General features: G+C 44.8%; 1 protein-coding gene across 4 annotated transcripts in view; it reads left to right on the forward strand.

The window, feature by feature from the left end:
- The first annotated feature begins 678 nt into the window (after positions 1 to 678).
- The window catches only part of khdrbs2 (KH domain containing, RNA binding, signal transduction associated 2), a 393514-nt gene continuing 381973 nt past the window's right edge, over positions 679 to 12219 (forward strand). Inside the window, exon 1 of one of the 4 annotated variants that reach the window (XR_008723423.1) lies at positions 679 to 3769. Coding sequence is in view for 2 of the 4 variants with exons in the window: in XM_055635049.1 (XP_055491024.1) it covers positions 4511 to 4862 (352 nt within the window). In the remaining 2 variants the exon portion in view is untranslated. Of the gene's footprint in view, positions 3770 to 4276; positions 4863 to 12219 lie in introns of those variants that run through there. The other 3 variants (XR_008723424.1, XM_055635050.1, XM_055635049.1) reach the window with 3 other exon arrangements.

A 12219-nucleotide genomic window follows, 5' to 3' on the forward strand; every position in this document is an offset into this window, starting at 1 on the left:
GGAAAAGGCTCAGAATTTGGAGTATTGCATGCAGTTCTGGTCGCCCCATTACAGGAAAGATGAGGAGGCTTTGCAGATGATGCAGAGAAGGATTACCAGAATTATCCCTGGATTAGAAAGTCTCAACTACATGGAGAGATTGGATAGACTTGGATTATTTTCTCTGGAACATCAGAGGTTGAGAGAGACTTGGTAGAATTATATAAAATTATGAGAGGCATAGATAAGGTAGTCAGTCAGAACCTTTTTTTTCCAGGGTGAAAATGACCAACACTAGAGGGCATAACTATAAGTTGAGAGGATGAAAGTTTAATGGAGATGTGTGGACCAAGTTTTTTATCCTGAGAGTAGTGGGGGCCTGGAATGCATTGCCAGGTGTGGTGGTGGAGGCAGCTACAATAGTGGCATTTAAGAGGCCTTTAGATAGGCACATTGAAATGCAGGGAATAGAGTGATATGGATCATGTACAGACAGATGAGATCAGTTTATCTTGTCATCTTGTGTAAGAAGGAACTGCAGGTAGAGAAGGAATGGGTGACATTCAGGGGAGAAGGAATGGGTGACATTTCGGATCCCATTCCTTCTCTCCAGAGATGCTGCCTATCTCACTGAGTTATTCCAGCTTTACGTGTCTATCTTGGCATCATGTTCAGCACAAACATTGCTGTTCTCAGATCTAGAATTGAATGCCTGTTTCAGGATAGTGGTGAGAAGAAGCAGAGGCCACATTTCCATTGTTAAACTTCAGGCTCTGTTTGATGTCCAAGTGAGGGAATTTTGAGGAGTTGACAAAGATAATTCATGAGTGCAGGGCAGTGACAGCTGTGCACAAGGACTTTTGCAAACTTATAACAAGGTCCCGGGTTTTAGATTGTCCAGAAGATGAAGGTGCATGGGATGCTTGGAGACGTAATAGATTGCATTCAAAGTCGTCTTGACCAGAACATTTCTGACAGACAGAGACGGTTGTGGTGGTGGGATGTTATTCTGACAGGAGATCTGTGGCAGTGGCGAATCTGTGAAGTTCTCCGTCCTAGGGGGCTGGCTTTGAATTAACTCATCACAGAGTATTAAGGGAATCAAGGTGTATGGACATAGTGTACAGAAACAGCGCTGAGGGAGATTGTCGGTCTGGGAAAGGGTCTCCACCAGAAACATCACCCATACTTTCTCTCCAGAGATGCTGCCTGTCCCGCTGAGTTACTCCAGCATTGTGTGTCTATTATCAGCCATGATCTGGAAAATTCAGAGCAGTGAAACATCTTGACCCAGAGCACTCACATTTATCACTTTTATTTTAAACCCCTGTCCCACGTAGGAGTTCATTCCACGAGTTCTCTCGAGTTTTGCCCTGATTCGAGCTCGGAGATTTACGGTAATGGCCACTCGTCGGTACTCGGGGCTCTCGTGGACATTTTCCATCATGTTGAAAAATAATCACGAGTCTTCCCGTGCTTACCTGCCGTTAGCGAGTCTTCCCGTGCTTACCTGCCGTTAGCGAGTCTTCCCGAGTACCTACCGTTAGCGTTACGAGCCGCTCAGAGACATCCCCGAGCACCGACGTTCCCCCAACGTTCATTCTCCGTGCTTACCACGAGTTTGATTTTGTGTTTAACTCGGGAGAGCTCTTGGAATGAACTCGTACCGTGGGACAGGGAGATACAGCGCGGAAACACGGCTTTCCACCCATCCTGGCGGTTCCAGGAACTAGCCGCACCAATGTGTCAGATGAGGCAATGTCTATAGTGTCTTGTCCAACCTTATTCTGAGGATGCCCGGGTAGAAATCATACACGACAGAGAAAATTATCGACACCATGGTGCAGTGGCCAGTGGCTCCACTTACCCAAACTCTCCCCGGAGCTCTGCAAACGTCCCCTTTCAAAACAGTGCTACAATACTTTTCTTAAAGGTACAACTGAATCAACACGGGTCAGGTTATAGCAATTCACTCTGTAAAACCTCCCTTCACTCAGTCTGAAGAACCCGAAATGTGACCCATTCCTTCTGTCAGAGATGCTGCCTAACCCGCTGAGTTACTGCAGCAATTTGTGTCTATTTTTGGTGTCAACCAGCATCTGCAATTCTTTCCGACACAACTCCTCGCTCTTCCTTCTTGTTGCGCGGAATCAAGCACCGCCGTTTGCATACAAAAGCAGATGAAACGGGCGGGATACACACACACACACACACACACGGTGCTGGAGTAACTCAGCGGGTCAGGCAGCGTCTCTGGAGAACATGGAGAGGTGACGTTTCGGGTTGGGATCCTTCTTCAGCAGCAGTTCCCGCATCTGCAGTTCCTTGTATTTAGTTGAAACGTGGAAACTGGGCTCCGGCGATTTGATCTGGAGCAAGGTGCTTCTCTCTGTATTGCCACTACTAGCTGCTAGGACATTGTAAAGAGGCATTACAGGAAAGAGTAATTACAGGAAAGAGTAATAACTCTTTCACAACTCCAATCGTCTTTGACTTATGAACGTTCCCCATTTGATTCCCAAAGTTACATTTACAATAAGGCAGAGATGCTAAACCGACGACTTTTTTTTTAAAAATCGGTCCTGCATATATATCCTGGGTGATATTTGAAATATCAATCTTATGAATAATCGAATCTTATAATGCCCGCTTAACGCGAATGCACTGCGATGTAATGTCACGCACAGTACTTCAGCAGAGTGCTGTGGACATACATTTATCATTCGATCATACATTGAGGTGGGGGAAAGATTACAGCAACATACTCCCGGCGTTGCGATGCCAGCCTCGCCTTGCGCTCAGTGTATGTAGAATGTGGTGCCCGCAACATTAATGGCGTTTAGAATGTGAACATAATCGAGCTAAATATCCCAAGTGACCACATTACCCGAGTCTAAATCAGCATTTTTCAGGCATATCAATTATGCACCAACTTGTGCTCGGGTTATAGCGAAGCCCGGAGCAACTTTGCAATGTATTTATGTTCAAGGCAACCGGCAAGCAATAGGCGCGCTTTGTAGCCGTTGCTTTATTATCGTTTTAATTTATCAATAATACCTTTCTGTGCCCGCCACCAACGGGAGAAGGAGTCATTTCGGTTTCGCAAAGGAAGATAAAAAGGTGTGCAAAATATTTTAAAAAGACTACTTAGAAAATAGACGGGGTGGCACAAGCAGAGTGCAGCACGGTGTAGGAATGAACTGCAGACGTGTAAGAAAGTTTACACCAAGGATAGACACAAAATGCTGGAGTAACTCAGCGGGACAGGCAGCATCGATTCAGACCCATCCCTTCTCTCCAGAGATGCTGCCTGTTCCACTGAGTTACTCCAGCATTTTGTATTTTATCTACACAGCACGGCGCAGCAGCTACCGCCACTGCTCTGACACTCATTCTGAGCGACAAGGAGGGAAACCAATAAGTATTTGAATCTGCTTCCGCATGGTCCCACGTTTGCCAATGACCGAGGGGTGAAGGCGGGCTGTGACTGGAAGCTGGCGGAGCGAGTGAGCTGGGATGTACTGAGTGTGTGTGTGTAGTCAGTGCAACCTAGTAGGTACACTTTGCTGCAGACGCGAAGTGACTCATTCAGATGTGGCGTGTGCTCAGAGAGGCAGAAATAGGTTTTAACTTTTAAAACGTAACAAATATCAATTGAAATCCGCATTGCAAAAAAAAACAAAAAAACAAAAAGCAAAAATGCAGAGCGAGAAATATTTGCCCGAGCTGATGGCCGAGAAAGACACGCTGGATTCATCTTTTGTTCACGCCGGCCGTCTGCTGTCGGAAGGTAAGTTGTGATGCCGTGGAATGAACATGTTGTCCGTGCGAGGAGCAGTTTAGTTTGTCACAATAAAAATCGGCGGCGTTTGTGAATAAACAGCAAACAAAACCTCCCCTTCGGCTGACCTACAAATTCGTGGCGGTTCTTCTGTGTTATTTTTTTGTTGCTGCTTTGAGTTCTGCTGCGACGTGTGTCGGGGGGAGGGCTCGTAAATCATCTTTGTGCATGTTTTTGGTCGAATTGTTCCAGCGGCAATTGCAACAGCTGTTGCTGCAGTTAAAGTGAGCTCTCCTGGCCCGAGAACTGCAAGTAGCGGCCAGCTGTTAACACTACGTGTGGACAATAGTTACATGCGCTGCTGGTCATCATTGAGATGTATGGGCATGCATCTGCAGGTATATGTGTCTGGCTGTGCGTCTGCCTAACCATATATTCGTATAACATATGTACACTCTGTCCAGATGTGCAAGTGTGTCTGTGGGATTGTAAATACACACACACACATCTCGCTGAATGCGTGTGTATTTGCTATGTGTGTCTATAGTGTCTGTGTACCTCTGTGACTATATACACAGCCAAACACGTGCGCCGGTGTGTCTCACGGTATTGCACACCCACCACGCACCCCACCTGTGTAATTCCTGGCTTCTTACACTCTGTGAATGAGGGGCGGGGTGGGTTTCACAGCTGCAGATGCCATGCACATTCTGGTTCACTTCCCCCACCACGTTCCCCGTTTAGCGCTCCATGCTGTATCAACTCGGGTGCCTTCCACCGTGGGGTGAGAGGGGCCACCGTGATCCCGGCCCCCCAACCCCCTCTGCCTCCCTCAACCCGTCCCGGCGCTGGAGTCCTGTTCCCGTGCTACAGAGGGCAGCAGCGGGACGCGCAAGCAGAGGTGGAGCGGTCAGCGTCGGGGCACCAAAGGCAATCTCATCCCTTCCAAACCAACGATGCACGTTGAATTTCCTCCCTCCGCTTGCAATATTGTTGCACACTGACTTAGCATCTGCAAAGTGTCGGGCCGCAGGAAGGATTAAAGGGACAGTGGGGATGGACTCGTCCCGCAGCCAAGTAGTGATGAATTCCTGGAGACCAGGTAGGGAGGGAGTATAGGCGCAGCAATTTACATTCCGCTTGCGGCGGAGGGTGCCTGTCGTTTCTGGGGCGCCCTGTCCCATCAATGAAGTTATGGTTGCAGGGATAAATTAGCCGTTTAAAGCCGAACTGAAGGAACTTGGCAAATAAAAAAAGACTTAAAAAATATGCCAGTATTGAAGGAGAAAGACGGAGTTTATAACTACGAGACTGATTAAAGCTGGTCTAGTACCACAGTACTACGAGACTGATTAAAGCTGGTTTAGTGCCACAGAGTTTTCTGCTGGCATTTTGCCTGCCCTCAACTATATTAAAGCGCACTCTATTAGCCTGCATGTCTTGTGACATCGGGGGGATTGCATTTAACATGGAGTGAATAATTACAAGGTATTCTTTATCCCAGCTGCGTTTTGAATATCATTGCGATAAATGTTTATTTTCTATTTTGTAGATACGTTGGGTTTGAAATATTTAAAAAAAAACTATTGCAAAGTATGTTTCGATGCGTTGCCATTCAGTGTTGACAGTGCTACAGGAAGATTAAAACGCGTTGCTGGCGATAAGGTTGCACGTTGGATGGGAATAAGAAAGTATACGAGCACTTTCTCTTGTGGCTCGATAGCAAGCTGTGTACAGTCTGCGTGTGTGTGAGTGAATGAGAGTATCCACATGCTTCGGGTAAATAGTAAATACTTCAATCGCTGTCAATGTACTTTTAAAAAAATAAAACCATGCACTCGCCTATTCTAATTGTACAACTGTAAATAAAAACTGCAGATGCTGGAAATCTGGATATTTTTTTTTAAATGGTGCAAAAACTCAACAGGTAAGACAGCATCGGTGGAGAGTGAAATTAAGTAATATTTTTGGAGCGTCCTGACTCACTCGGCTTCTCTTTCCGCGGGTACTGCCCAATTTACAAGGTCTTTCTGTTTTTTTTTTAAACTCGCGATGTGGTATTTGATGTTTAGCAGAGTTGAAATGAGACGGGCAGGAAGAGTGAACGGGTGACATTTGCTGTTTATTGAGCTGGTGCTCAGAGACAGATTTCCTAGATGATTTTGGACAGGGACCCGTTGTAGAAGCCAGTTGTAGAATAGCCCTGGGCGGTCTCTGGGGTACTTGGGACTACTGTGTACAGGGAAAGCAATTGCAAGTCTTCTCTGCTAATCATTAATTAGACACATATTATTCTAAACCCGAAGGAGACGCGTTGAGAACTGGAATCTTGGTTTCCCATTTAACTCCATCTACTGCTAGAATGTCTTCTAACAGTGAGGCTCATAACTATTCTTATCCCAAACAAAATCCAGGAAATAAATTGGTGTGCTTCTGAGCACTTCGGTGACTTCGTTATTTGTTTTATATATTCTGCTGTGTGCACTGGAGCAGAATTAGGCCATTTGGCCCATCAAGTCTGCTCTGCCATTAAATCATGGCTGATCTATTTTGGCCCCTCAATCTCATTCTGCAGCCTTCTCCACGTAACCTTTGATGTCCTTACTAATCAATAATCTATCAATCCTGCCTTAAAATACCCAATGACTTTCACAGCCATCGTAAACGGGACTTTCACTGCCAGCCATTGTAAACGGGTCCTTTTCACAATGGCAGGCAGTGACTAGTGGGGTACCGCAAGGCTCAGTGCTGGGACCCCAGCTATTTACAATATATATTAATGATCTGGATGAGGGAATTGAAGGCAATATCTCCAAGTTTGCGGATGACACTAAGCTGGGGGGCAGTGTTAGCTGTGAGGAGGATGCTAGGAGACTGCAAGGTGACTTGGATAGGCTGGGTGAGTGGGCAAATGTTTGGCAGATGCAGTATAATGTGGATAAATGTGAGGTTATCCATTTTGGTGGCAAAAACGGGAAAGCAGACTATTATCTAAATGGTGGCCGATTGGGAAAGGGGGAGATGCAGCGAGACCTGGGTGTCATGGTACACCAGTCATTGAAGGTAGGCATGCAGGTGCAGCAGGCAGTGAAGAAAGCGAATGGTATGTTAGCTTTCATTGCAAAAGGATTTGAGTATAGGAGCAGGGAGGTTCTACTGCAGTTGTACAGGGTCTTGGTGAGACCACACCTGGAGTATTGCATACAGTTTTGGTCTCCAAATCTGAGGAAGGACATTATTGCCATAGAGGGAGTGCAGAGACGGTTCACCAGACTGATTCCTGGGATGTCAGGACTGTCTTATGAAGAAAGACTGGATAGACTTGGTTTATACTCTCTAGAATTTAGAAGATTGAGAGGGGATCTTATAGAAACTTACAAAATTCTTAAGGGGTTGGACAGGCTAGATGCAGGAAGATTGTTCCCGATGTTAGGGAAGTTAAGGACAAGGGGTCACAGCTTAAGGATAAGGGGGAAATCCTTTAAAACCGAGATGAGAAGAACTTTTTTCACACAGAGAGAGAGTGGTGAATCTCTGGAACTCTCTGCCACAGAGGGTAGTTGAGGCCAGTTCATTGGCTATATTTAAGAGGGAGTTAGATGTGGCCCTTGTGGCTATGGGGATCAGGGGGTATGGAGAGAAGGCAGGTACGGGATACTGAGTTGGATGATCAGCCATGATCATATTGAATGGCGGTGCAGGCTCGAAGGGCCGAATGGCCTACTCCTGCACCTAATTTCTATGTTTCTATGTTTCTATGACAGCCATCTGGCAACAAACTCCAAAGATTCACCATCCTTTGGCGAAAGAAATTCCACCTCATCTCCATTCTAAAGGTATGTCTTTTTAATCTACGACTGTGCCCACTGGTCCTAGACTTTCATTATTAAAACATCATATCCACTTTATTTAGGGCTTTTATTATTTGGCAGATTTCAATGAGATCTTCCCTCACCCTTCTAAACTCCGACGAGTAAATGCCCAGAGCCATCAAACTCTCCACATGTAGTGCCCTCCATCATGTTAGGGACAACTACCCTTTATTTAATTATTTGCCTCTATACTCCACAATTTGAGATTTGTGATAGAAAAAAATCACATGTGGTTAAAGTGCACATTGTCAGATTTTATTAAAGGCCATTTTTATACATTTTTAGTTTCACTATGTAGAAATTACAGCAATGTTTACTTGCCCCTGACACCCCCATTTCAAGGCACCATAATGTTTCCCATCCATAGCAATGCCATGTAAATGAAAGTAGTCATCTTTGGTATTTTGATGCATTCCCTTTGCATGCAATGACTGCTTGATGACCAGTTGTGGGGTGTCTTCTCTGGTGATGCTCTGCCAGGCCTGTATTGCAGCCATCTTTAGCTTATGCTTGTTTTGGGGGCTATTCCTCTTCAGTTTTCTCTTCAGTTTTAAAAGGCATGCTCAATTGGGTTCAGATCAGGTGATTGACTCGGCCACTCAAGAATTGACTATTTTTTTAGCTTTGGAAATCTCCTTTGTTGCTTTAGCAGTACGTTTGCGGTCTGATTTGCTGTAGAATGAACCGCCGGCCAATGATTTTTGAGGCATTTGTTTGAACTTGAGCAAATAGGATGTGTCTATACACTTCATAATTCATTATGCTACTACGTTCAGCAGTTGTATCATCAATGAAGATAAGTGAGCCAGTACCTTCAACAGCCATACATGCCCAGGCCATAACACCCCCACCACCGTGTTTCACAGATGAGGTGATATGCTTTGGATCTTGGGCAGTTCCTTCTCTCCTCCATACTTTGCTCTTGCCAACACTCTGATACAAGTTAATCTTCATCTCATCTGTCCACAAGACCTTTTTCCAGGACTGTGATTGCTCTTTTAAGTACTTCTTGGCAGAACTGTAACCTGGCCATCTTATTTTTGCAGCTAACCAGTGGTTTGCATCTTGCAGTGTAGCCTCTGTATTTCTGTTCATGAAGTCTTCTGCAGACAGTGGTCATTGACAAACCCACACCTGAAGAGTGTTTCTGATCTGTCGGGCAGGTGTTTGGGGGTTTTTCTTTATTATAGAGAGAATTCTTCTGTCATCAGCTGTGGATATCTTCCTCGGCCTGCCAGTCCCTTTGCGATTTTTAAGCTCACCAGTGCTCTCTTTCTTCTTAATGATGTTCCAAGCAGTTGATTTTGGTAAGCCTAAGGTTTGGCTGACGTCTCTAACAGTTTTATTCTTGTTCATCAGTCTCATAATGGCTTTCTTGACTTTCATTGGCACAACTTTTGTCCTTATGTTTATAAACAGCAATAAAAGGTGATGCAAAGACTGGAGGAAAGACTAGGTGCTGAGAGCTATTTTGTTACCTGCATTAAGGAGCAATTACCTGCATTATTATGAGCAATTACAAACACCTGTGAAGCCATGTGTCCCAAACGTTCTGGTCCCCTGAAAAGGGGTGGCTATGTATAAACACTGCTGTAATTTCTACATGGTGAAACCAAAGTGTGTAAAAATGGCCTTCATTAAAATCTGACAATGTGCACTTTAACCACATGTGATTTTTTTTCTATTGCAAATCTCAAATTGTACAGAGGCAAATAAATAAATGATGGGTCTTTGTCCCAAACATTATGGAGGGCACTATATGTTACCCCAATTATTTCTCGTAAACCTCCTGTGGACGCTCACCAGTGCCAGCCCATCCTTCCTCAAATAAGGGGCCCAGAACTGCTCACAAATTCTAAATGCAGCCTGACCAGTGCTTTATAAAGCTTCAGTATTACATCATTTTTATTCTATTCCCTGTGAAACAAATGCTAACATTGTATTTGCCTTCCTTACAACTGAATCAACCTGCAAATTAACCTTTTGGGAATCCTGCACCAGCAATCCTAAGTTCCTTTCAATTCAATTCCTGAATCCTCTCCCCATTTACAAAATGGCCTACTCCTTTATTCCAACTACCAAAGTGTGTGACAGTGCACTTTGCCACACTGTATTCCATTTGCCTCTTCTTTGCCCACTCTCCGAACCTGTCCACGTCTTTCTACAGGCTCCCTGTTTCCTCAACCTTACCTGCCCCTCCACCTATTTTTGTATCATCCACAAACTTGGCCACGTTGCTGACCATCCAAATTAAGACTTGCTGGTGAAAGTTTTCAGCAATAATGTTGGAAGAATTGTTGAGAAAATACGTTGGCGTATGTTTGAATGTTATGGACCGTTCCAGTCACCCTCAGCAAAACGATGTGGAGACGAGGGACTGCTGCAGGGAAGATTCAAACGGATGATTTCAGAAATGAATGTTGAATTGGCTGGAATGGCTGAAGAGGTTTCCTTTCCTCCAGGAAGGTGAAGGCTAAAGGGGACCTAACGTTGCAAGGGAGTTGGATAGGGTAGAGGCAGGCAAGTGTCCTGGCACTGGGGGTGACCAGAAGTCAGGGTGATAAATGTAACATCGTCATTTATAAATCCACGTGATCTCATAACAAATGTCCAGGAGAACATGCAATGTGCTCGGTGCATGGAAGAATGGGGGGTGAGTGACATGGATGTAGTTCAGGAATAGCCGGGTGCATACCTTGGGCAGGAAGGAACTGAGGGATGTTGAGGGGGATAAACTAGTAGGTGGAGGCACACCTGGAACGTAACCACAACCAAAGTGTAGCAGTGTAACTTGGTGATATTTAGCTCGTGTTTGTAGTGATTCAGTACTGATAGGTAAAGCTTTCTCCTTGAGAACCCAGTCTGTTTGTTACCTGCTTGAATTTTGTTTTTAATCCGTTGCATGTTGTTCCAATTCACCTTCGAGCTGAGAAGCCAGCTCTTGTCCCTGTCAGCCGAGGATCTGTGCCCTGTAAAATGCGTTGGCTCCCTCACAGGACACAGTACACAGGAGGTCAAATGATATTCTCTTCCGTCCAGGCAGTCACCCATAAATGAATGTAAATGGGTTTGTTGAATAGGTTATTCCGCGTCGGTAATCTCTCCATAACGGATGAATGGGCTGATAGTGCCCCGGTCACTTTACAGCGCACATCTCTCCCTCTGGACTCAACTGATGGTGACTGGTACCACAACTAAGCACTGTCCCCAATTGTAGGTTGCAGTCCAACAAAACCTACCGTGTCACTCCCTGGAAGGGTCTGGTATCACAGGGGATGACCTAAGCCTGAGGGTTTAAACCACCTCTGGAGACTTTAAAAGATCCAGTAGCACTGCTATGAAAGAAGAACCACAGTTTAGTTTTGAGATGCAGTGTGGAAACAGCCCCTTCGGCACAACGAGTCCGTGCTGACCAATGATCACCTGTATACTAGTGCTATCCTACATTCCAGGGACAATTTACCTACAAACATGTATGTCTTTGATTGGGTGTGGGAGAAAAACGGAGCAATTCAATTCTATTCAATTCAACTTTAATGTCATCGCACAAATACAAGTATCAGTACAACGAAATGCAGTTTTGCGTCAGTCCGTAGTAGTTGTACATAAAGAAAAAACAAAGAAGATACAGAATAATCGGGAAATACAGAATGATTAAACAATGGGGACGGAGGGGCCAGAGAAATCTATCGTCGGGACTCCGAGTTCAGCAGTGTGATTGTGTTGTTGTAGAAGCTTTTCCTCATCCTACTAGTACATGACCTGAGGCTCCTGTACCGCATCCCTGATGGGAGGAGGGCAAACAGTCCATGGTTGGGGTGTGAGGGGTCTTTGATGATCTTCCCAGCCCGTCTCAGACACCGTTTTCGGTGGAGGGCATCCATGGCAGGGAGCGGGGCACCGATGATGTGCTGCGCGGTTTTCACCACCCGTTGTAGTGCCTTCCTGTCCGCAGCAGTGCAGCTGCTGTACCATACCGTGAAGCAGGTGGTCAGGATACTCTCTATGGTACAGCGGTAGAAATTGGAAATCGGCACCTGGAATAGAAATAGAAATCGGCACCTGGAGAAAACCCATGGGGTCACGGAGAACGTACAAACTCCATATAGACAGCACCCGAGGTCAGAAAGCCAGGTCTCTGGTGCTGCAAGGCAGCAACTCTACCGCTGCGTCACCGTGCTGCCCTCACTAATATCCCGAGCATCACTTAAAAAATAAAAAAAAATGTTCTTATTGTTTTCTTTTTTTTTAAATCTTTTTTTTTTTCAAAAGCAAAAACAAGACAACAAAAAATGCAATGATAAACATAACAATGATATTGATACATAGGGGTCAGGGTTATATTAATAACAGGTATAACCTAAATATGTCCAGTGTCAAAATACACATTGAATATAGACCTCCCGGTCTCTATGTAAATATAGTTAAATGTTTAAAAGAGAACATATGTATAAAAACAAAACGATCAAAAAAAGAAAAAAAAGGGAAAAAAGAGAAAAAACAAAAAAAGGAAATCCCCCAAAACTTAAACAAAAAGCAAAACAGAATCTGGGCTGCAAAGAATTTCAACAATTTAAATCCCTGTTT

Source organism: Leucoraja erinacea, chromosome 5, assembly GCF_028641065.1.
Source record: "Leucoraja erinacea ecotype New England chromosome 5, Leri_hhj_1, whole genome shotgun sequence".
Lineage (NCBI taxonomy): Eukaryota > Metazoa > Chordata > Chondrichthyes > Rajiformes > Rajidae > Leucoraja > Leucoraja erinaceus.